General features: G+C 39.6%; 2 protein-coding genes across 2 annotated transcripts in view; both read left to right on the top strand.

Annotated features, from left to right (window-relative positions):
- Positions 1–27,105, top strand: part of LOC114653992 (alanine aminotransferase 2-like) — a 493,749-nt gene that overhangs the window by 348,201 nt on the left and 118,443 nt on the right. The window lies entirely within an intron of this gene.
- The window catches only part of LOC114653783 (latent-transforming growth factor beta-binding protein 4-like), an 86,555-nt gene that overhangs the window by 14,627 nt on the left and 44,823 nt on the right, over positions 1–27,105 (top strand). Inside the window, exons 5-7 of the mRNA XM_028804292.2 lie at positions 3,315–3,437; positions 8,367–8,507; positions 22,883–23,008. Of these exons, the coding sequence (XP_028660125.2) occupies positions 3,315–3,437; positions 8,367–8,507; positions 22,883–23,008 (390 nt within the window). The remainder of the gene's footprint in view (positions 1–3,314; positions 3,438–8,366; positions 8,508–22,882; positions 23,009–27,105) is intronic.

Below are 27,105 nucleotides of genomic sequence, written 5' to 3'. Positions count from 1 at the left end.
GGGGAAGTGACAGCGGAGGTGGTAGAGATGCGAACGGTGCCTGTATGAATGTGACGCACAGCTGTCCTGCTGGCCGCTGCCGAGAGTTGATTCTACAATAAAATAAAAAAAAAAGAGGAATAACCTTGGAGGTCAATCATCACCCCAAAAGCCAATAGTAGATGTCACATAGTATATGGGTACCAAATTTCAGGTCAACAGGTCAAATGGTTTGCATGCTACAGGTGATTTAAAATCCTGGACGGACAAACAAACAGCCACGGTAGCGTATTATATATAAAGATAAGGGGACCATTGCAACAAAGTGCAATAGTTTCTATTATGTTCCAAATTTGTACTTGTTTTATTGTGTAAGGTCCTATGGTCCTCTTTTTATACTCTTAATTGTGTAGACCTTAATAAAATATCTAAAATCCCACCCATTTACCAAACAGTTCCATTATTTTATCAATTAGTAAAGATGGACACAGATTTTAGGATCATGCTGTGTGTGATGGTTGGCTTCTTGGTAACACTGCCATTGTCAGTTATGTCATACAACACGCAGTACACCCTTTGATAGACAAAAAAAGAATTGGCTACACAGTAAGGCAATTAACATTAAGCTTACACATTAGCCGTTATTATCAACAGAGAAAACAGCTGTGTTTAGAGAACCTGCCAGTTAACTAATATATTTTGTTGAAGAACATCAGAATTGGACTAATGTGTCACTGAAATGTACAATTAAACAAGATTTTCTGCTAACTTCATTCTCCTTCCACCTGGAGTCACTAAAATGCCAACACCAACAAAGTCTGTGTAGGGCTTATGGATGGTTGAAATTTGCCATAACATTTAGCCAATATTCACGCCAACGTCATAATTTAGAAATCCTGACTTTCGTATAAGAAATATGTTATCTGAGCAATAACTACATTATATATGAGGCCCCTGGAGATAAATCTATATATATAATTCACTAAGCCACCAGCGAGCAAGACACCCATGGAGCACGCAGGACGGAGCCACGCCCACCAACTCTAAGACCATTGGATACGACGACAACTCGAAGAGCCACGCCCACCAAATCGGACGCAGCAAACTCACAAAACAGGGCATCATTCACGTTCGTCTCTGCTACACTCCACATGCACCTCTGAGCCACGTTGACTTTTCATTATTCTTTTTGGTTATGACGCACGACCGCGTCCACCATCGCAAACTGTTTTACACGGCATGGTCTTAGAGTTGGTGGGTGGGTCTCTGTCAGTTGCTCTTGTGAGCAGGCACATGACCAGGCAGTGTGTATGCTTCAAGAACAAGGGTGGACGCGGCAGGACCATCTAAGAAGAAGCATGTTTGTCTCATATGTGAATCGCTGTATGCAACGTGTATAACAGTTTGCGAGGGGTATCCCATGGTCTTAGAGTTGGTGGGCGGGTCTCCGTGAGTTGCTCTTGCGGACCGGGCACATGACCAGGCAGTGTGTATGCTTCGAGTGCGAGGGTGGACGCAACAGGACCGTCTAAGAAAAATCATGTTTGTCGCAGATGTGAATCGCTGTATGCAGCGTGTAAAACAGTTTGTTTGTCGCGGATGTGAATCGCTGAATGAGCGTGTAAAACAGTTTGAGAGAGGTATCCCATGGTCTTAGAGTTGGTGGGCGGATCTCCATGACTTGCTCTTGCGACTGGACTCATGACCAGGCAGTGTGTATGCTTCGATGTGAATTGCTGTATGCAGCGTGTAAAACAGTTTGTTTGTCGCGGATGTGAATCGCTGAATGAGCGTGTAAAACAGTTTGCGAGAGGTATCCCATGGTCTTACAGTTGGTGGGCGGGTCTCTGTGAGTTGCTCTTGCGAGCGGACACATGACCAGGCAGTGTGTATGCTTCGAGTGCGAGGGTGGATGCGACAGGACCATCTAAGAAAAATCATGTTTGTCGTGGATGTGAATCATTGTATGCAGCGTGTAAAACAGTTTGTTTGTCGCGGATGTGAATCGCTGAATGAGCGTGCGACGGCTATCCTCCAATTGTCAGTCACGGACAATTGTATGTTGCCCTCTCCAGAGTTCCATCTTTTCTTTCACCTACAGTCGTATCTTCAAACCCACCCCATTTGGACAACTGTGTCTTTCAGGAAGTGTTCACTCATCAATACATAATTATGTGGCGTATGCTACGCCGCGGGTTGGCTGGTCATTTTTAAAGGGCAAGCAGAAAAATAAGTTGAGGTGTAGAAAAAAGTCATAATACCAGGGAAATCAAAACCTGAATTGAAATCGAAAAGGAAGTAGATGAAGTACCTAACCAAATGTACTTTCCTAAACTAAGTCACAAACCAATGAATTGGGTATATTGAATACTAGACTCAAATCTTAAATACTGGCAGTGTGATGATGTTTCATGGTGATCACTCCAACATGGCCAGCAACAGGACATGATGATTGTAAACAACAAGGCTGCTGCCATTAAAGAACAACCCTTAAACTGGTGATGGGCAAGGCCAGCAACAAAAACAAAAAGTGTGAAGTCAGAAATACAATTTTATAAACTTATAATGTCTGAAAAAAGCAATGATAATCAACAATACTGATTCGCAAGTAATCTAAATGTATACAAATCAGTATACAAGACACCACCTGCCTTACCTGATTGTTATGCATCTCTGTGGCAGACTGTTGGTTTTGCAGGTTTTTATAAGCGAGTTCCTCACAGACTTAAGCAGAAATGTTCGGTTTCCCAGCTTTCCATTTTTTGGACTTAATTGCATCTTTCTCCTTGCTGTACTCCTTGTACATATCACTCTCACACCACTTACTGATTTCTGATCTACTAGTCCATTATCTGTAACCACATTGTGCATTTAACAAACATACAGGGCAGATCCTATCCCAGTTGAATCAGGTAAAAGGCAGAATACAAAACACGACAGGGCATAATTCACGTTCACAGCCAAACACTCACACAGGGCACATTTAGGGACGTTACTTAAGGTCCATCCATCCATTATCCTGCTTGTCCTGAGAAGGGGCACTAGTTGTTAAGATGTTTATTCTAATTCTTTGTGTTAGCTCTATGTGTTGTGAAAGTTGCTTTTTGTTTCTCTCCGTAAATTTTTTTTCTGTCAACTATTCTTTCTCTCTTTAACTCACTGAATGAACCAGTCCATTAGTGCTCTTGCAGACTTCATCTTCACTGTTTGCTGTCTGTTTTTTATTGTGCAGGAATTTCCTTCGAGGAGGTTCTTAAGGCCAAAAAACAATTAGATGACTTTTTAATTTATTTTTGTTTTCATTTACATTTCTTTTTTTGCTTTCTGTACTGTAGATGTTGATGAGTGCAAGTCAGAAAAAAGCCCCTGCGGAATCCATGGTAGCTGTGTGAATACTGTAGGCTCATTCCATTGCAAGTGCCAGAGAGGATTTCTGATGGGAGCAGTTGGCTGTGAAGGTATGTCATTGTCAAAGTCACACTAATTGTTAATCCTGTCTTACTAGTTATAACTCCAGGAATTAGAATATGTGAGCCAGTAAGTAGAGATATTACATTCGAATACACAATGAGAAGTTTGAAACTTGAAAGTGACTTTTATGAGAACAATTTGAGAATCATGAAGGTCTCTTCACTATCAACAGGGTACAGACGCCATGAAGAAGGCTAACAGAATGCTTGGTTATTTATCACAGTATGTGGTGTACAAATCAAGGAAGGTTATGCTTAAGCTTTATAACACACCACTGAGGTATCGTCTGGAGTACTCTGTACAGATTTGGTCTCCATATTACAAAAAAGGACAATGTTAAAAGAAAAGCAATTAAACTAATTCTAACACTGAGAGGTATGAGTTATGAAGAAAGACTGAAGTACTTTAACTTTTTCAATTGAACCTCCTTGGCATTAACCCCCAGCGTGGCACCGAATACTAGGCAGTTATGGTTAAACCAGAATCCAGCATGGGGTGACGTGTAATGAAACAATTTATAGTGTTAAGTGGAAAATCAATGAGAACAAAATGATGTAATAATGGTCAATGGAACCAAAATCACCAACCCACTGATGGCTGGATTCAACATCATACCAAAAATCAAAGTCAAAAATTTAAATCACTGACTCATCTCCAAGCTGGTCATTCTGGATGATGTTGCAGGCTGCATAATGTATGCTACAGCATCTACAGACTCTTTCACGTCTGTCATATGTGCTCAGTGTAAACCTGCTTTCATCTGTGAAGAGAACAGGACACCAATGGCAGACCTGCCAATTGTAGTATTCTCTAGCGAAAGCCAATCGAGCTGCATGGCTGTTAGCAAAGGTCTGACTACAGGATGTTGGGCCCTCATCCCACCCTCATGGAGTCTGTTTCTGACAGTTTGGCCAGAAACATGCACACCAATAGCCATCTCAAGTCATTTTGTGGTGGCATGGTGGCGCAGTGGGTAGCACTGCTGCCTCGCACTTGGGGGACCTGGGTTCGCTTCCCGGGTCCTCCCTGCATGGAGTTTTTATGTTCTCCCCGTGTCTGCGTGGGTTTCCTCCGGGTGCTCCGGTTTCCTCCCACAGTCCAAAGACATGCTGGTTAGGTGGATTGGCGATTCTAAATTGGCCCTAGTGTGGGTGGGTGTGTTTGTGTGTGTCCTGCGGTGGGTTGGCACCCTGCCCGGGATTGGTTCCTGCCTTGTACCCTGTGTTAGCTGGGATTGGCTCCAGCAGACCCCCGTGACCCTGTGTTCGGATTCAGCGGGTTGGAAAATGGATGGATGGAAGTCATTTTGTAGGACACTGGCAGTGCTCTTCCTGTGCCTTCTTGTACAAAGGAGCAGATACCAGTCCTCCTGCTGGGTTGATGCCCGTAAACAGTCCTGTCCAGCTCTCTTTGTGTAACAGCTCGTCTCCTGGTATCTCCTCCATGCTCTTGAGACTGTGCTGGAAGACACAGCAAACCTTCATGCAACGGCATGTATGTATGTGCCATCCAGGAGAAGCTGGGCTACCTGTGCAACCTGAATCGGCTACAGGTACCAGTAGTGACAAGGACACTAGCAAAATGCAAAACTAGATAAGAATCAGTCAGGTAGGATAAAGAGAGAACAATTGTCTGTGACCACCACCTACAAAACCATTCCCTTTTTGGGGGTTGTCTTGCTGTTCCCTTTCCAGTGCACCTGTTGTCACTTTCATTTTCATCAAAGCAGGTGAACTTGATTCTTTGTCACTTAAGCCTTCTAACTGGACAGATTGATATCCCTGAAGCTTAAATAACTTGGTGTTAGACTAGGATGTTTCAGTGTTCCCTTAATGTTTTTGAGCAGTGTATTCTGATATTGTAAGCCACCTTGGGTAAAGCCATCTGCAAATATACTGTAACAATAACAGTAAAATTATTTGGCATAGTCTCTAAAAACTTTTAATTGGAAGCTTTCAGCTATGTATATGACCTCAGTAATTGCAGATGGACTTTCTTCTTTATTTTATTTAACACAATATTTTTTTTTGGTATATTCACATATAATGGAAAAGGCACCTACAGTGTTTGCCTTCTCTGTCTGACTGTCCACATGAAACAACTCGTCTCTCTTACATATTTATATATACAACTTACCAGCCACTTTACAGTATTACGTACACCTTGCTAGAACCAAGTTGGACCCTGTTTTGCCTTCAGAATTTCCAGAATTTTTCATGGCATAGATTCAACAAGGTGCTGGAAACATTCCTCAGGGATTTTGGTCTACATTGTTATGATAGCATCACACACTTGCTGCACATCCATGATGGGAATCTCCCACTCCACAACATCCTAAATGTGCTCTGTTGGATTTAGATCAGGTGACCGTGGAGGCCATTTGAGTACAGTGAACTCATTGTCATGTTCAAGAAACCAGTCTGAGGTGATTTGAGCTTTGTGACATGGCGTGTTATCCTGCTGGAAGCAGCCATCAAAAGATGGACACACTGCGGTCATAAAGAGATGGATGTGGTCAGCAACAATACTCACTAAACATGGACCAGAGAAAGGAGAGAGTTGTCTGAGGAGATCAGAAGAAAATTACAGGCGAGTATGTTAAAGGCTAAAGCTAGAAGACCATCTCCAGGCAGCTTGTTGTTCCTGTGACAGCAGTAGCAAATATTATTAAGTTGTTTAAGGTCTATGCAAACATGGAATGTCCATGAAAGAAAGATAGTCCATCCATCCATCCATTTTCCAACCCGCTGAATCCGAACACAGGGTCACGGGGGTCTGCTGGAGCCAATCCCAGCCAACACAGGGCACAAGGCAGGAACCAATCCCGGGCAGGGTGCCAACCCACTGCAGGACACACACAAACACACCCACACACCAAGCACACACTAGGACCAATTTAGAATCGCCAATCCACCTAACCTGCATGTCTTTGGACTGTGGGAGGAAACCGGAGAGCCCGGAGGAAACCCACACAGACACGGGGAGAACATGCAAACTCCACACAGGGAGGACCCGGGAAGCGAACCCAGGTCCCCAGATCACCCAACTGCGAGGCAGCAGCGCTACCCACTGCGCCACCGTGCCGCCCAAGAAAGATAGTGATAATGGTAAACAAAAAGCCAAGGATAACGTCCAAAGAGATAAAAGCTGAACTCCAAGGTTAAAGTCCATCAGTGTGAGTGATAGTGAGCTCAATGGAAGAAGACCCAGGAGGACTCGACTGTTGAAGAGAAACACACAAAAGCTAGAGTTCAATTTCCTAAAATTCATATTGAGAAGCTACAATGCTTCTGGAAAAATGTCCTTTGGAGAAATGAGACAAAAGTGGAGCTTTCTGGCAAGTCACATCAGCTCTATGTCCCCTAATGAGAAAATAAAGCTTTAAAGAAAAGAGCACCATATCTGCTGTGAAACACAGATGAGGCTAGGTTAGGTATTAGCGGTGCTTTGAGTTTATGTAGGGAACAATGAAATCTCAAGACATTCTGGAGTGAAATATACTGCCCAGTGTCGAAAAGCTCTGTCTCAAGTCTCAAGTCCTGGACCCTCCATCAAGATAATGAGCCAAAACACACAACTAAACGAACCCAAGAATGGCTAAGAACAAAACATTGGACAATTCCGGTGTGGTCTTCTATGAGCTCTGATTTGAATCCTATCGAACATCCATGGAAAGAACTGAAACATGCAGTCTGAAGAAAAGCCCCTTTAAACCTGACACAGCTAGAGCAGTTTCCTCAGAAAGAGTGGGCCAAACTACCAGTGGACAAGTGCAGAAATCTCATGGAGAGCTCCATTCATCGCTTGTTTACAAGTGATTATGTCTAAAGGTTGTGCAAAAAAATATCAGGTTAAGGATCTCATCATTTTTGTCCATGCCATTTTCATTTGTGTTATTATTTAAAATATTCTGTTGAATCAAAACTCTAAAGCAAAGTCTGACTTTTGGTTAAATACAGAATAAACACAAATGGGTGCCAATTACATTTCTTGATTTCAAGTTATTTCAGAGACAATTGTGGGTTCTTGTTTTTTTTTGTGGAGGGGTACCAATAGATTTGTCCATGTCTGTATGTATATTGTAAATGGAGAAATACACAGTCAAAACACAAAAGGTTTCCCAATGCCATGCTTGCTCACATAAAAAGATGGAGAATTCAGTGAAAATAAATATTTTGGTGCCCTCTATTAGTGCCAGAAGAGAACCTGTGATCAAATGATATATCCTGCTGGGTGGTTTTCTCTTTAATCCTTGTCAGGCACAGCAGGTGGAGCTTCAATGGGTTATGATGTCATAGATAAGAACGGTTACTGGTGTACCTGCAGAAAATATGCAAACTCAATATGGACAGTGACTGAGTAGGAGAACACTGGGCTAAAACTCCCCAAAGTGGCACCAGGTGTCTTCATTTTACTTTTGACCCACCTCACTTGATGCTGCTGCCTATTGCCTTCTAGTTGCCCTTCCTCACAGCAGGAGTTTCCCTGTTCCGTCGATTCTTTGTAGGGCATCACTTTGTCCTTTGCCAACTTAGCAGTGCCCATGTCTCTGAGCATCTGATTAGTAGGCACTCATTCACTTGTGCCTTTCTTAATGAACATACTAACAATTAATAGAGGAATAAAACAGTGCTTTCAACATACATAAAAAACTAAGGAATGGAAGGAATCTAAGCCATTAAAAAGGGGTAAAACAGCTTATAAGTGAAAACAAAACAGGTCTCCTTTCTGGTGGTGAGCTTGTGCCCATTTCGATGTTCTCTGACCACTCACCAGATCTTCTTCCCTCAGCCTAACATTTTCTCAATCAGTTGTCTTTGCCATCATGGCAATTTTTTTATATTGTCCTTTCACTTTTCCTGTAATTTTCCCCTACTTTGCTGTTTCTTATTTCCCTCCTTCATTTGTCATTCCAGATGTGGACGAGTGTCAGCTGGCCCAGGTGACGGGACTGCAGGCATGCTCTGAGCATGCAAGCTGCTTGAATACCTTGGGTTCTTTTTCCTGCACTTGTGAGCCTGGCTTTGTGCTGGCACTGGATGGCAAGTCCTGTGTAGGTGAGTGTCACATAAAGTAGACATTTACATCGTTCTTAATGCCAGGCTCTCTGATTACATTTATATGGCAATACAGTCACACATTAAAACATGCTGGCCAAAGGTAAAGCATATATTAATCCTGCAATGCATGAGCTGTAAAATGGTTGGGTTTGGATGTCACACAAGTTAAGACAATGGATGTAGGTAATGTAATGAGTGTATAAAGTGATGATTAAATTAAATGCTTTAAGCTGTAAACAATATTTCTTAAGTGATAATCTCAGTATCCTGTAACTAAAGGTGGGCATTCTATCTGCCCACATTATTGTTAGAAACAGTGCATCATATTAAACTGAAGAATCATCACCCCCATTTAATTTAGATACTGTATAAGACAAGAGTCTTTAATTTATTTTCTTAGCCTGCATATATCAAAGCAGGATCTCTGGCATCTGGGGGCTCTCCCAGATGCTTTGGGCTCAAGGCAAGAATTAACAGTAGATAGCATGTCACTCAATCAGATATGATTGAGGCCAAACATTCCCATACACTTAGGCTAAAGACTTTCAAACTCAATGCTTTAACAACTCCAAGCATGCCATGTCACCATACATTACCTGTGTTAAGTCAGTTAGGGTGTCTACTTTATTTGCATTTATCAAAACAAAAGGTAAAAAGGTTTAGTTATCCTTTATTATATCCAATTTTGATTTGGTCACAAGTGTACATATATTTTACTAGTATTTTGGTGGCACTTCCTTTTAATTTCTTAACTTGGCTGTAATGCTTAGGATAACCTTCCACCAGCTTCTCAGATTATGTGGAAGACATTTTTGACATTTTCTTTTGACAGGGCTGGTGTAAGTCAGTTAGGTTTGTGGGCCTCCTTGCTCAGACATGTTTTTTTGGTACAGCCCACAATTTTTTATGGGATTCGGGTCAAGGTTTTGCGATGCCCACTCCAATATTTTCACTGTGTTCTCTAAGTTATTTTGTTACAACTTTGGAGTTATGTTTAGAATCATTGTCCTGCTGGAAGACAAATTTGCGACCTAGTTTTCTTCCTGGTTTATGTCTTGAAGTGTTTCTTCAGAATTTCTGAATAATCCTTCTTCCTCACAATACTATTTATTTTTTGAAATGTCCCTTTACCAGCAAAACACCTCCATAAATTGATTCTACCACTCTATTGATTCACAGTTAGAAATGAATATCATTTAAAAGCTTCATCCTTCCAAACATAGCAGTGATTATTATGGCCAATCAGTTCAATCTTTGTTTCATCTGACCACAGAACACTCCTGCAAAAAACGAGAAGCCTCATGTATAAACGGTGCGTACGCACAAAAATGTTGCATAAGAACGTTTCCACCTTCAAATTGCGATGTATAAAACCTAAACTTGGCGTAAAGCCACACACATTTCCACGGTAGCTCATACCCTGGCGTACGCAAGTTCTGTGCTCGGTTTTACAGACTGGTGGCATCCAGTGTTAAAGCAGTGCTACAGTTCCTATGTGGTTACCCTTTCTCTTTTATATCCACATCCCTGACGCGGCTTTATAAATACACTGAAATTAACCACATATTGTTTATTAGTTTAATGCATCTGATTGTAATTTAACCTGTAACAATATAATGGTCCACAGAATGGTCAAACTGTTCTAAATACAATATCTGCTTTAGCGTTGTTACTCTCACTGCACCTTCTTCTTCTTTCAGCTGCTCCCGTTAAGGGTTGCCACAGCGGATCATTATTTTCCATATTACTTTCACTGCACCACTCGGAGTATTTATATCACTGTATCTGAGTGGGGAATCACAGATCTACAGCAGCTGCTTGGAAAGAGAATTATCGGTATACAGCATCAAGCAAATGCTGCCTCAGCCATGCGCTATTTGAACTGCTCTCACACGGCAAATGCTTCAGAGCCTTTCCTGTACTGACCTCGCGGTTCAGAAACAGTTTCATCCCAAGAGCTCTAAACGCACTCAATCAATCCATCAAGTGCTCCTTGTAGAACTGTTTGTACCTATAAGTACAATTACCTCACTGTAAACTTGCAATACAGTTATAATATTGCACAACCTGAACCACTTTATAAAGTGTGTATTTACATATGATGACATAATTTTTAAGATGAAATGCAGCAAAATATGTTTATTATATTATACAGATACAACTTTAACTTAATTTAAATAATCTATATTGTTAATAATTAAACATGTGAGGACACGGTGCCGCTGCGCTAGCGAGGCGCTGGCGCTCCATTCATGGATTGTTCCTGCCTTGCATTGTATTCTTGCTGTGGCTGGTGCAACACTGGAAGGACAGATGGATAGAATAATTAAATATGTACTACAAAGATATTTCAATGTTCCTTAAAAGTTTTGAAGAATCGGCGTTCTAAGCTTACAGAGCTGATTGTGCGGCGATTGGATATTTGGAGAAAGAAAAGTAAGGACAGGAATTGGAGGTTAGTACGTTTGAAAGAGACAGTACTGCTGCAATAAAGTATTTAATCGAAGGTTGCGCATGGTGCAGCAAGCATCTTGCGTGAGGCATGAACAATCACTGCGCCACCGTGTTCCCATGTTTAATAACATGCTTTAACTCCTATCATCATGAAAATGATATCACGTATACATCTCAGCATTTTAATTATTCAGAGAGCTGTAATATTATGAATGTAATGGAGTCTGTTTCCTGTTGGAGGAAGAGAAAGACCGGAAGCATGTAGTGATTCACAAACATAGAGCACATAGAAGATCAAATACAAAACAAAGCATTTAACATGCTACTTTAGATACGATGGGATTTGAGAAACTAGTAAATTAAATGATTTTAAGATGAAGTTTATGATGTTCTACTTTAATGACAAAATAAACTATGTGATTAAAGTGAAAATTTCAAGGTTAAAGTTGACATTTCCTGCTTTTTTCCCACTGTGTGCCCTTTTTTTATCTGTACCCTAATAAGCTTTCACATGACACTCAGACGTTGGGCTACGACTTGTCTTTTCACGGTGACTTTGATATGTGACAACTTCTTTTTTATTTCGTACACTGTGCGACTTTGTGAACTTGAGCTTTCGAGTTTCTCCGACATGCTATGTCACTCGATCAGCTTTCTTTTGTTGATTATATCACTGTTTAAACTAACAAATAGTATGTTTTTCTTTGACTCCACTTGGTATTCACTGAAATTCTTCTAGTTTTCCCAGTGTTTTTCCCATTGTCTTTTACACAGAAGGCTGATCTTAAGGGCTATTTATATTGATTTGTATATTCAAAGAGACGTAATTCTGGGAGGAGTTGGGGTGGGACAGCAGGTGCGTGCACGTGCGTTACTTTTCACGCTGACCGGGATTTATGGAGCAGAAGAACGTGGAAGTTCAACAACAACAACAACATTTATTTATATAGCACATTTTCATACAAAAAGTAGCTCAAAGTGCTTTACATAATGGAAAGAAGAAAAATAAAAGACAAAATAAGAAATTAAAATAAGACAACATTAATTAACATAGAAAGGAGTAAGGTCCGATGGCCAGGGTGGACAGAAAAAACAAAAAAAAAACTCCAGAAGGCTGGAGAAAAAAATAAAATCTGTAGGGGTTCCAGGCCACGAGACCGCCCAGTCCCCTTTGGGCATTCTACCTAACATAAATGAAATAGTCCTCTTTGTAGTTCGGGTTTTTCACGGAGTTCGCACAGATTTATGCATTTGGATTTTTTTGTGCGTAAGCACATTTCCGCTTTGGTCCGCACGCCATGTTATAGTGTGAATTCTATGCACGGCGTTATGCATGAGGCCCCAGGTCTTTGTCCTGGTGATCACCTGCAAACTGCATTGTAACTTTCTTATGTCAGTCTTGGAGTAGAAACTTCTTCCTTGCACAACAATCTGTTCAGGCCATGGTGCATGATGAACGTAAATAATGATGGATACTTGGTCGATCCTTCATCATTACCTTTGTTGTTGTCTTGGGGTTCAATCGAACCTTTCTCAACAAAGTTTGTTCTTCCCTTTTTTTGTGCCTCTTTCCTGAACAATGCATTGCCTGTGTGGTCCCCAGATTTTTTCTTACAGTTGTTTGAACAGAAGCTCATGGTCCCATCAGTTTTTTTAGTTCCCTTTTGGAAATTGCTCCTTAGGAGGAACCAGACTTGTAGAGTTCAACAATGTTTTCTCTGAGGACTTGGCTGAATTGCTTAGATTTTCCCATTGTATGAAAATTAAGAAGGCACTGGCTCTAAAAGTAGGCCCAATGAATTCAATTAAGACAATTTTCCAATCAAATACTTCTAAAAGTAATTACATCATTACATCGCAGTCTAGAGTTGAATTCTGCAATTACCCCTAGAAGCCAATGCTGTATGTCAGATGATAGATGGTCTGTACGTAGCTCCTGCTTCTTTTATGGCCTAGGCAGTTGCAGATCTAGAGAATAAAAAACTGATTTCAGTGAGTTTCACATCTTTTAATTGCGCAAGTGCCTGCAGAACAAATTTTAATGTCAGTTTTGCAAAACTGTATGTGAATGGAAATATGCCTGTTTAACATCACTATTGACATGCAGGGAGTACAGTGACCAGATTGTAAACTGAATCCAGATGCTTGGGGATGCAAGGCAGCAGCACTAGTTCCTTTACCACTTTGGGTAATCACATTGTTGCCATTTGAACCATCATCTACTGTATTCAATATGTTTTAGTTACAGGTTTTGTAGTGAACACATTTTCAAGTTTCCCTCCTTTATATTTTATAGGTTTGCATTTGACTTGTAACAAGCAGGCCATTTTCATGTAGAGGCACACAGAGACAATATCTACAAGCTGGGCTGCTCAGACCTAAGGAAGTGGGAGGAGATGCTGATAATAATGGTGTCTGTTACTGAGTGCCCGAGGGGATAACCAGAAGATCTGCTCTTTGCATTGTTTGTTGGCCAAATCCTAATGTGAATCACAAACTGAAACTTTTGTTCTTAGGACTTCTGAAAGAAACAACCCCAGGGTCCAATATGTGCTGTAATAGGAACCACCTGGTGGATGGCTGGCCCTTACAGGCAGTAATTTAAAGCTGTTGTGGGAGACCACCTCAATTAGCTTTAAGGAACCCCTTAATTAAAATTCCTGCATTCTTTATGGTGCCTGGCCAGTGCTGACTTAAAGAGAAAGATCTGCGAGTGCTATCTGATCCAGGTCCCTTTGCAAATGCAGCAGAGTATACATCATATGAGTATAGGTTTTAGTTCTTTCACAAAATATTATAGAATAATTCACTTTAAAAATGCAAATTCATCTATTTATTTTCACTGCCTGCTTATTTGAGTTCAGGATTGTGGGGGCCAAAGCTAATCCCTAGCAGCACAGGGTGCCGCACTTTAAGGAAGCCCCTGGATGAGATGGCAGTCCATTGCAGGGTACACTAATGCACATACACATATTGACACAATGCCAATTTACAGTTGAGAGTTCCCCTAACACACATATTTTGGGATGTAAGAAAAAAAACAAGAACACCACATAGTCAGCAAGAGAGAGTGCAAACTTACAGTATACAAACAATGCAGCTCTGGCATTTGAAACCAGCACTCTGGAACTGTGAGGCAGCTGCTCTAACGACTTCACCAGTATCCTATCCTTATTGACGACTTCATGTTTATTTGAAATTTATGATTGTTTGGTTTAGAGCAGGAGTGTCAAACTCAGATCCCAGAGGGCTGCTGTGGCTGTAAGGCACATTAGTTAGTGATTAATTCTGCTAACTTTTACCCTAATTTTAATTGCTTCACTTTTGAGATCCATGCCTAAATTGTATTTTTTAACTTTAATTAGCTCCCAAACAATAAAGAAATGCAGATTGGCTTTTATGTAAATCAATGAATTTCCACTCTTTTTGGGAGCTTCAGTGATGAAAACCACATGGCTTGCTGATGTTCCTTGAAGAACAGAGACAAGTTGTAATGCTTGTACAAAGTGCAAAACAAAAAAAAATATATTTATTTCAAAGTGCCAAGAAGTTTTTTAGGGGAAATTGAATAGAGTGGTTAGACAGGCAAGGGCAATAAATATACAAAAAAGAACAATAACCAAAGTCAATGGCAAAACAGGATCAGCAGTCATTTGTCAGACAAGACTTTCAACCAAAAACAAATATAAAAACAAAAGAAGATAATAATAATGATAATTTTATTTATGTAGCGCTTTTCCGATTACTCAAAGTGATTTACATAGGCAACCACCACCAATGTATAGCATACAGTTGGATAATGTGATGGTAGCCATTCTTGCACCAGTACACTCACCACACATTAGCTATTAGGTGGTGATGGGGTAAGAGAAATAATTAGCCAGTTAGAGACAGGGGATGATTAGAGGGCCACAATAGATGAGGCTATGTTGGGCAGTTTAGCGAGGATATCGGGAAAAACCATACTCTTTTCGAAAGATGCTCAGGGATGTTTTGTGACCATAGGGAGAGTCAGGATCTCGGTTTGATGTCTCACCTGAAAAAAGACAAAATTTTTCAGCATAGTGTCCACATCGCTGCACTGAGGCACTGGGATCCACACAGACTACAGAGTAAGCATCCCCTGATTGCCTCTTCCAGCAGCAACCAAAGATTTTCCTAGATGGTCTCTCACCCAAGAACTGGCTGGGCCCAAACATGCTTAGCTCCAGATGAATCACCTGTTCTTGCAGATGGTATGCTCAAAAAGCTACGTTTTTTTTTTGCACTACCAAGTCTAGTCTTTTCTTTGAAAAATAAAGTTCAGAATGTAAACAATCTGTATCTTAAATTTATACAGTGCCTATTAAAAGTATTCGTCCGCTTGGACGTTGTTATAAAGCATCTGAATCACAGTGGATTTAATTTGGCTCTTTTCACACTGATCATCATAAAAATACTGTTTGATTTCAAATGGACAATGGATCTCTGCAAAGTGGTATAAATTAACAACAAATATAAAACACACAATATCTTATCATATAAGTATTCATCTTCTTCATTTGTCTCCACCAGCACTCCAGAATTTACTGCAGAGACCCATTCTTACAGCCTAATGCTGCCATCAGCATGCTTCACGGTGGAGATGACATGTTTTTAATGTGCAGCTTTCAAATATGGCATTTAATCTAATTGAAAATACATAATACATGTTGGTGACTTCAGGCCATATAACCTTCTTCCAGCTGACTTAAGAGTCTCCTATATGCCTTCTGCCACTCTGCCATAAAGCTGTGACTGGAGAAACACCTGCACAGCGGTTGTTGTCTGTACAGTCTCACAAATCTCCGCCACTTTCACTTTTCACTTCAGAGTTCTCAGAAATCTTTTGGTGGCCTCCCTCACTAGTCTTCTGGATATTTTCTGGTCTCCATTCCCTGACTTGTGCCTTTTATTCCCCTTTTTACAGGGTTGCTACTGTGTTTCCCCGAAAATAAGACAGGGTCTTATATTAATTTTTGCTCCAAAAGATGCACTAGGGCTTATTTTCGGGGGATATCTTATATTTATTCATGTACAATATATATTTATCCAAATACAGTCATGTCATCTTCTTCTGGAATATCATCATAACTATCCAAATTCAAACCCTGAATTTCAGCCTGAAATTCTTGCTACTCCAGCTGCTTTTAGGATCCTCCAGGGTCGATGTTTGATGAATGGTTGGATGTGGTGAAGCAAAATCCCGACATACAAATGCATTCGTGGTGCTTTGATATTCAAGCGTCGCGTATTCCCCAAAGTAATGACACGATATATTTTAAAAGTCTCACATACCATCTTCTGTGCCGTCTTTTTTTGCACCTTTACAATACCATCAGAATGTACAGCAGCTTATTTGAGCCACAGAGAAAAAATAAATAAAGACATAATAAAAATGTCTATTTTGTGATTAAAGTGGAAATTTTGGCTTTAACATTGTAGTTTACTTTATCAATTAAAGCAGACCATCGTAAACGTCATCTTAAAACCAACCCAGTTGTTAAATCGCTATGCGCTTCTTGGGTTTCCTCCTGACCTGACAGCAGCATCGCCACACAGAACACATTAAATTTCTGATATTCCAGCTCTCTGCACATTTAGAATTCTTAGATTTATACTTGATATCACTTTCATGATGCAATGCATTAAAAATATGTATGTTACATTTTACAGATAAATCGTTAACTTCATTTAAATAATGAATACTGTTAATAGTTACACACATGGGGTGGCACAGTGGTAGTGCTGCTGTCTCGCAGGGCGTCACGTCCCTTGTGATCCTGGAGCCTGGAGTTTGCATGTTTTCCTGGTGGATTTCCACAGTGTGCTCAGTTTTCCATCCAAAGACATGAAGGTTTGGGGATTTGGTGAAGCTACAATGATGTTAGGGTATGTGTGTGCTTGTGTTCACCTTGCGATGAGCTGACGCCCCGTCCAGAGATTTTGTTTCTGTCTTGCGACAATGCTGCTGGAATGGGCGCATCCCTGAATTGATGGATGTAATCATTAAACATCCTTTTCAAAGATATTATGGCAAGGTATCCTCAGAATTTAATGGATGTTTCGGGCACACGCGTCGCATCGTGTGAAGTATAAACCTGACCTTAGGCGCCTTACTTTTCAGCTGACAATCTTGACTAGGGCTTATTTTTGGGGTAGGGCTTATATTACAGAGCAGCCTGAAAATCATACTAGGGCTTATTTTCGGAGTAGGTCCTATTTTTGGGGAAACATGGTAGGTGTGTTCTTGTGTCTAAATAATGTAGGTTAGCCTACCATACTGACTCCCCACAAGTTGATCTTCCTTATTCAGAAGTGTATGCATATGGCAATCAATTGAAACCCCAGGCAGGTGATCTCATTTGAACTAATTATGTGACTTCTGAAACCAATTGGCTACACCAGTGATGATTTAGGTATGTTATATTAAAGCGTGTTAAATACTTAAATGCTTAATTATTTTGTGTTTTATATTTGTAATTAATTTATATATTTTTTCAATAATCTGGTTTCACTGTTACATTACAGTTTTTTTGTTGTTGTTGATTAGTGTCAGAAAAGCCAAAGTAAATCCACTGGGGTTCCAAGTTGCATAACAAAAACATTTTTATGGGCCCTGTAAAGGGAGCAGCAGTGATGTTAGGCATGAGCGTCTTAACAACATGGGGAGTCAGGAATAACAGATGTACAAATTGGCACCACTGATAAAGGATTGGCAAGAATCCCTAAAAACAGTAAAAAAGAAAAAAAAAATCTTATTATTGTCATCTGTACATAATAGGTACAGGAACCTTTATAAGTATGCTTCCAAGCTCACATGAGGCATACATTTACCAAAATCAACCTTACTTAAAACCTAGGAGCAAGCTTTTCAGACCGTACAGAGACAACAAGAAATTAAATTCATAATATCACTGGAGAAATAATAACACTCCTTGGTCCTCAATGATAAAATAATGTTCTTTTATATTTGAAGGTTTATAAAAATATTTATTGTGCGGGCCTAAAGATATAAAGATTTATCAACAAATTCAAAATCCATGGAGAGCTGTAAAGTCAGAAGAAGAACTGAATGCCACAGCAACCATCTTGTGATTTGCTCTGCTTTTAAGTAGCATTCCGCTAGCAACAGGTGGTCCCTCCTCCTTAGGCTTCATTTACTCAGAACAGGGTACAGAACACAAAGAATAAATGTCTAATTATTAACATAATACAGAAAAAAGAAATAATCATAAAAAAAAACAATCTTCAATAATAAACAAACAGAAAGAAATCTTAAATTACACAATTTGACGCAAAAGATGACAAAATGCATAAATGCAAAGAAAAGACAAATAAGCCAATGATGAAACCATGGCCATTTCCTAAAAAATATGGTAAACTCACTAAACCTAAAAATGTATGTTCAGTGGTAAAGTAGTGCAAAATACATAAGCAAAAACAACCCAGGAGAATAAAAATAAAGTCCAAAAAGCTATTACCAAAAACCAGAAACAAGAATGTTCAAAAATCCAAAATTTAAAATGAATCTCAAAAATAAGAACAGGAAATCCAGAAAGAGGGAGCCAAATGAAACAAACAGGAATTAATGGTGCGTCTCAGGCCTTATATAGGTTGAAAAGGGGTCCCTATATCTAACACATCAGGGTGTGCCAACCCCTTTGGGCTCAAGAAGACAATATAAAATGACTAATAAGTGAGAAAATACTAATTAGTACATGATCCAATATAAAAAGACAGGAAACAGTAACATAAAACAAAAGAATTCATTAAAAAAACAGCCAAATACATAAGCAGAAAAGAAATTGAGAGAGCCATTGTCAACCCGTGGCAAACAGCCCTTATGGGAGATTCTAAAGTGACACTAAAGGTGTTTTGTACCCCCTATTGCCAAAGCACTCCATAATGGAATGTCTAAATCCGGGTTTATACCTGATGCTTAAAACGCTTACACACATGCATCGTAACACTGCCACACATACCCAGCGCGTGTCCTCTGAGCACATCGTTAGAAATCAGCACGATAGTACCAGAAACAATTTCAGTGGTACTGCGTGTTCAAGTTGGTATGTGACATCAGCATCATTGTTAACTATCAGCATCTCTATAGTGACAGCCATGCCTGTCAGAACAGCTGGCATCAAATTGCCAGCTCTTTGAAAGTTTATGTAGAAAAGTGTAAGGCAAAATGGAAGCAAATTTGAGACATATACTGTACATCCGTGTAATGTGGAAAATGTCCAAGAAAAGAAGTGAGGATTCAGCTGTTGCAAGATAATGCAGTGTGGTGGCAAGCCGCATTGCAGCTCCAACAGGATCAATGTGTGATCTTCGATGTATGATGAATGGTGTGAAGAAAATCGTCACACTTAAATTTTGACATGCAAAAGTATTCATGGTGCTTTCCTTCATCCATTTCTCGCATAAGCAATACAAGGGTTGTATATTCCCCATCATAATGACGCGATACATTTAAAGGTCTCACGTACAATCTTTTGTGTCACTTTTGCCATTTCTTTTTTGCACCTTCAAAACAGTATCAGAATGCAAAGAATTTTTATCTGTAACACCTTTCTTCCCTCAACTCATAACATAACAAAACCGTAAGTTGTTTTCTCACCGTGATGATGTCTCACACTGCCACCTAGTGGAATCCTCCAGATTTACATAAGGTATATCCACAAGTATAGTCAGTACACAGCTTGGGTAGCAGCACCATCCACAACCGCACACGTCACATAACGTTTAAGTATATACCCAGCCTTAAGAATGAATTATGCTGTATCCCTTCCAAAGAACTCCAGACTCTTGCTCAGTCTACTCCAAAAGTAGTTTGAAGTGGTTCATGTAGTTCATAGCAGCCAACACTAATATCACATTAGTGTTAGGTTTGTTTTGTCACTTAGAGTACCCATAGTAAGATAAATGAAGGAATATGTTACAAACCTGCCTGTTTAATGAAAGTTGTAAAAGCATCTTTGATAAAATACACACCTAAAGCAACAATGTTTTAAAACCACTGTTTTCAGCCTAACCATTAAGTCAAGAAAAACAAAAATATGAGTTCGAAATAAACAGGATTTTAAGGTTGAGTTAGCTTCAGATTAAAGACTTAGTTGGAGCAAAACTTAGCAGTCCGTGTGGTCATCCAGGAAGTAAAATCGATCCCACTTTGAGAAAACTCACTTTGAACATTTGCTTAATGTGGTAGCACATATGCAGGCAGCAAAGCATAATGAAAAGCTATGACTGTGTGGAAAACCCACACAAACATGAAAGAACATGCAGACTCCACATAGGCTGTGTACGGACACAGGCTTTGAAGCTGAAACAATAGAGCTATAAAAGCAGTAGTAGTCTAACTCCATCATGGTGCTGCATCTGTGTGAATAGGAGGAGGCAAAACATCAAATCTTTCCAAGCATTTATCATTTGCTCATCTCAGTGTCTTCCAGGGGCTCAGAACTATGCAGATGTGAAGTGGTATTTACAGTAAAAATTTTAAAAAAATTAAATTTTAATGAATTTTGATGGGTTAATAAATGCAGCATTTTCACACAGCACAAGTTGACAAAAAACGCTTTTCCGAGCTTGTTTGATGAACAGACGCAAACACAAATTAATTCAAGCATAATCATTGTGATTCTGTAAAGTGTGATTTAAAACAGCACATTAAATACCCTTCTGCAATGTAGATTGTGCATTACACACATTGAGCATTTCACTAAAAATGTTTATTAACTCCCAAGGACATTGCAAAGTGTGCTTTGTTCCACATTTATATTTGGAAATATTTTCCAACTGTACGTTGCTTATTTCTCTAAAACATTCTTTAGTTGAAATATTTTAGACACTAAATATATTGTAATGACCTGTCTATAATTTCAGAGAGCCATGTAGAAGGACGGCTGCTGAGCAACATGTTTTCTGAAGGAGCCATGGGTTAAGCAAATGAAGGATTTCATGGAGCTCTAGGGAGCAGAGAAGAGGGGGGTTGGCTAGGAGCAAGAGAGTCCAGGGTGAGTCAATTGGAAGAAGGTGCATGAAGGGGAAGGACCTTCCACAGAGGAGTCAAAGTGCTATTGACAGAAAGATTAAGCATTTGCTGGACTGCAAACCAACACAGTAGTGATGGGAAGTTCGGATCATTTTACCGACTTGGACCTTTGAGTCTCGTTCAGCAAAATGAATGAATCTTTTTTCGAGTCATTTCGTTCATTTTAGCAAAATATAATTAAAATGTTACCTGTTACCTCCCTAACACATCTACAGCTTACACAAATGTTGATCACACTACAAACAAGACAAAACTATAATGCTATAAGTAACAGAAAATATTAATTCATTGTTTACCTGGGTCTTTAGTCTATGATTCGCTACTACTGAGCCGGTAAGTGGTCACGTGACAAAAGAACGAACGACTCGAAAGACTCGAGGAATGAACTAATCAATTCTCTTTCCGGCTCAGACTGAGTTGGTTAAGCTTATGGGGCTGTCACGTGACGAACGAACGACTCAAACCCGAAGACTTGAGAGATGAACTAATCAATTCTCTTTCCGGCTCAGACTGAGTTGGTTAAGCTTATGGGGCTGTCACGTGATGAACGAACGACTCGAAAAATCCGAAGACTCGAAAAAACTATAGAAAGTTGCGCAAATGCGCATGCGCAACTGAACGCATCACTCCCACGAGACGACTCGTTCTTCCCGAGTCACATTAAAGATTCGTTCAAAATGAACGAATCGTTCAAGAACGACCCATCACTACAACACAGCAGTAGCGAAAGTTGAGCTGAGCAATGCAGAAGTAGCATGTGCGAGTACAAGAAAAGAGAGAGAGAGGGAAAGAACAATGTACTTCAGAGTCATAACACTGAAATGGGAGACAAGACTGTACAAGGAAGTCAGTTAGCTTGGGAAGCGACTAAAAAAGAAAAAAGGTGTCTCTCACAGCCTTGAATGGATATTAAGTAGGAGTTGGACATCAGGCGGTAGTAGCGGGGTTGGTGGGTCAGTAGTGCTCTAACATGTGTATCCATGTTGTTCTTACTTACAGGTGATATTCACAATATAAATCTCAGTGTCGAACTGGAGAACCAGACCCTCTGCCAGGAATATTTAGATACAGGGTGGTTCTCCAGCTGAAACTTCATGGTGGCCCTGTTCCCTGAAATTGTAAATAATGGGGAAGGACACATAACTAAATACTCTAATACAACAATAAACATATTATATAATTAATAATGAATAAGCAAAACAATATTCAAGACATAACACAGAAAATGGCCAAAGATATAACCAATGACATAATACACACAATAGTATTTAAAAAATAACAAATTTAAGTACACTCAAGCCAGGTTTGAGACCCTGCATGGTGAGCCCTGTGATAAATCTGTATCCCATTTGTTATGATAAACATTATTTCTGTGTATTCTATTTTATTTTGCTTATTATTTATGCACTTCAAGTGACATCACCTGATATTCTGGTATAAATATGCCGATGTCACAAATAGAAAGTATCCTTCAGCTGGATAAAACTTTAATCTTTAGCAGAAGTTGGTTTCCCTTTTCAAAAAGGCCTAGTGCTAAGTCTGTTTCATTGATGCATTTTTGGCCTTGATTTTGACTTTGAGTTTTGGTTTGCCTCATGCTTTGTTTGCTCAATATATTTTTGATTTCCTGATTTTGACCTTTCACCTGGCACTGACTCTCCTTCTAGTTCATTTTATTTATTTCCTGTTTTTTCAGTCACTCACAATAATCCTGGAAATCTTTCTTCATTCACCATTCAGAATTCGTTACCAAAGCATCATAAGCAGTAGATTTCCCACAAAGAACTGACAGATAGATGAATGAGAAATTTGATTTTACTGAATACTAACTCTCTTCCAGATGTTGATGAGTGCTCCTTTGAAGACCGTTGTCGCCGAGAATTGGGGAACATCTGCGTCAATACGGTCGGCAGCTATGCCTGCAACTGCCACACTGGATTCAGAGCTGAAAGGCTAGCATGTTTGGGTGAGGATTATTTTGTTTTTGTTTCCTGCACTTGTTTCCTTCTCTACTCTTTCTTGCTGTCTGGGTAGTTGCTTCCTTTTTTTTTCCAAGTTGAGTCTCATTCAGGGTTGTAAACTGTTGTGATTTAACGTCACAGACATGGTAAAAGGCATTGGAGGCATACACAAGCATCCTGAAACTTTCATAGACCTGACCAGAAATGGCCTTACCTCAGGCCGCCAGCTACTACCTACAGACTAAAATTGGAAGTGAGATTTAAAAGTTCAAAAAATATACTGTATAAAATGCTTCACAAAGGAGAGGGAAACCGTAAACCTCTGACTTGTTGAACATGCCCAAAACAAAGTATCTTCATAAACTGAGAATTTACTAATTAAGTCAAAAATAAACAAAAACATCAAAAAGGATTTGCCTAAAAGGCAGTGCAAGGTGAACAAGTACTAAAGTACATTCCAAGTAGAAGACCATTAACAAAATAAAATAAAAAATAAAAAAAGTTGAACGTGAATGCCGATAGGCTTTGCTCCCTAGGAACCAAATTGCCCGAACTATTCTATAACATTTCAATAATTATTTACCGCTCTGAAGCTGATCTTTCTGATTACAAAATAGGTTGTTACGATAGCAACTGACGAGAAGAATTCATAATCCATCCATCCATTTTCCAACCCGCTGAATCCGAACACAGGGTCACGGGGTTCTGCTGGAGCCAATACCAGCCAACACAGGGCACAAGGCAGGGAACCAATCCTGGGCAGGGTGCCAACCCACCGCAGGACACACAAACACACCCACACACCAAGCACACACTAGGGCCAATTTAGAATCGCCAATCCACCTAACCTGCATGTCTTTGGACTGTGGGAGGAAACCGGAGCGCCCGGAGGAAACCCACGCAGACACGGGGAGAACATGCAAACTCCATGCAGGGTGGACCCGGGAAGCGAACCCGGGTCTCCTAACTGCGAGGCAGCAGCGCTACCACTGCGCCACCGTGCCGCCCAGAATTCATAATGAATTGCAGAATTACAGTATTTGAGGGTTCCTCTCGAGTGCCTCTTTCTATGCACGATTTGGGTCAAAAACTAATCAGCACATCGTCATCTCATAACAGGCTTAAGTTTCGAGTTTGGTATTTTTCCGTCCAGCCATTTTAGCTCTAAACTACAGCTATTCAATTACAATTTCAGTTGGGCCATTTTTTCAAACCAAGGAATTTAGTTGGGCCAGACATTTTCAGCAGCTGGTAAACAGCAGGTAATGACACATTTTAAAACAACACAAATGAATGTATTTTAAAACAAGTAACGTTTATTCATTGTTTCCCTTTTACATTTGGTCACATCTAACACAGGCACATCAAAAATGTATAAAAAAACAACAAAAAGGCTATAACTGAACATAATCTGAGGTAGTAACAATATTTGTTTTATTTCAAAAGTATAAAAAAAGTAAATATTTTGCTCACATCTGACGCAAGCACACCTCAAAGTGCATAAAATCAAAAAAGTGCACAGTATTAGCAATAACATTTGTTTCCCTTTTGAAATATGAGATTCCCCCCCCCAATTTAAAGGGATGATTGTGACAGGCAAGGGATTTTTTTTTCATAGAACTTAAACTATTTCATTCACACGGTTTTAATCACTCATATGACAGAGGTTTAATTTGAATTCCACAACAAAGCCTTTCCTGTTGAATCTGTTTCCCAGGTATGTTGTGAATGTGGATTAGTACATTTTTTTAATGATTTGGCTTTAAAATGTCTTTGTACAGAGCTCTTCAGTATGAAGTTATGAATTATTAATTATAATTATTGTTTTCGATATTAGGGGACCCTAAAACGTCAAGATCTGTTGAAAACCAGAGGTCGAAATTTTTGACGAATCTAAACCTTTCGCTCCTCCGTCATAGATGATAGGTTATGGGGTGGGAGGGCCAAAGCAAAATACAGAAAAATCCAAAGAAAATCATACCCATAGTTCCCACCAAACAACTATGCCTGACCCACTGCTGGGACTCTCTGCTTACCCTCAATATAAATGCAGAGGGAAGATCCAGAAACAGTGATGTCTGAGTGATGTACCAGGCTAGGGTTCTACCCACAAAAAACAAGGAATGGCAGAACATTTAAAGACATACACATAAATAAGAAATAAAAAGCAAAACTAACAGAAATTACATAAAAACATGAAAAAAATAAGCAATAAATCATGTCTGACCCATAAGCACATGTGATACATTGTGGATATAGATATAAATGTTTATGAACAAGACTGTGCCATTAAACATTTAAAACATGAATAAGATGTCTTCAAGGATGTTTAGGCCTAAAACCCCAAAGCTAAACACACAACTCTGTTTAAAGATTTTAGCTGGTTTTTGCTTAAAAATAAATCAGTCTTTCTGTGCTGTACTTTGACTTTCTGTGCCACATTCACCTGTGCTTTGCCATGCAGCACCCTATAATAGTTAAGGAATGTCTTTGATATTTACATCTCTCCTTTGACTGCTTCTCTGTGTCAATTCTTGCTCATTTATACTCCCTTTCCTTGAGGGAAGTTGTGTATTGTTTATGTAAAGTGCTTTGATATGTGTCACAAAACGCTTTGCACGTCTACTGTACATTACTGCTCGTTTCTGAACTTTTCTTTTTTTGCATGGGCCTGACCAATGATGCTTGTAGATGATGCCTGCTTGGAGTACATAATATGCCAAGGTACACTGTTTTTTAAAAATGCTGTGTATTACGTCATGTGAGTATCAAATTTGAAGCCTTCTCTGCCTATCTGCTCTTTAATGTCAAGTCACTGGGTAAGAAAAAAACTGTTGGCTTCTTACTTCCATTCTTCATGTTGTCTTTCTATCTCTATGTCTGTTGTAGGCCTTATTTATAGGTGAACATGGCTTTGTTCTGTTAGGAAACTTCCTTCTTAGAAATCAAGACTGAACCAAAAGCCTTCAGAGTTCTTGTGAAAATAATGAAGCAATATTACTAAAGTAGTATCAAAGTATTAGGCATTAGTAATCTAGACATTTACCTGTCTATTCATTTTCCTCATCTGCTAAGTCAAAGCTGTACTGCTGTAAAGTTTTAAGTATAGAAATATCATAGTACCACCCATCCATTAATTTCTATTAGTCACTTACACAATAGTGGGCTGCAAGTTCAAAATTACTGCTCTACAGTATGTACATAGTACAATGAAATTCTTATTTATATAGCTCCTCGGAACGATGTCAGTAATACAATACAATATCAATAAAGGACTCAGACAAAAATACAATACATACTGTATATAAAAAGCACAGTATTAGAAATTGGTATTTGATATGTTACCATTTTTCTCCCTAAACATATTTCCAATGCACATCAAAATCAGACCAACTATTTTTATTAACTCAATAAAAAGCTTGGAATAGCCAAAGAAATCGCAATACAGTAATCCCTCGCTATATCGCGCTTCGCCTTTCGCAGCTTCACTCCATCGCGGATTTTATATGTAAGCATATTTAAATATATATCGCGGATTTTTTGCTGGTTCGCGGATTTCTGCGGACAATGGGTCTTTTAATTTCTGGTACATGCTTCCTCAGTTGGTTTGCCCAGTTGATTTCATACAAGGGACGCTATTGGCAGATGGCTGAGAAGCTACCCAATTTACTTTTCTGTCTCTCTTGCACTGACTTTCTCTGATCCTGACGTAGAGGGATTGAGCAGAGGGGCTGTTCGCACACCTAGACGATACGGACGCTTGTCTAAAAATGCTGAAAGATTATCTTCACGTTGCTATCTTTTGTGCAGCTGCTTCCTGAAACGACATGCACGGTGCTTCGCATACTTAAAAGCTCGAAGGGCACGTATTGATTTTTGATTGAAAAACAAACTCTGTCTCTCTCTCTCTCTCTCTCTCTCTTCCTGCTCCTGACGGAGGGGGTGTGAGCTGCCGCCTTCAACAGCTTTGTGCCGCGGTACTTCGCATACTTAAAAGCAAACAGACATATTGATTTGTTTGCTTTCCTCTGTCTTTCTGACAGACTCTGCTCCTGACAAGCACTCCTTTGAAGAGGAAAATATGTTTGCATTCTTTTAATTG

Source organism: Erpetoichthys calabaricus, chromosome 6, assembly GCF_900747795.2.
Source record: "Erpetoichthys calabaricus chromosome 6, fErpCal1.3, whole genome shotgun sequence".
NCBI lineage: Eukaryota > Metazoa > Chordata > Cladistia > Polypteriformes > Polypteridae > Erpetoichthys > Erpetoichthys calabaricus.
The sequence above is the reverse complement of the archived record's forward strand: the minus strand, read 5'-3'. Positions and strand labels throughout refer to the sequence as shown.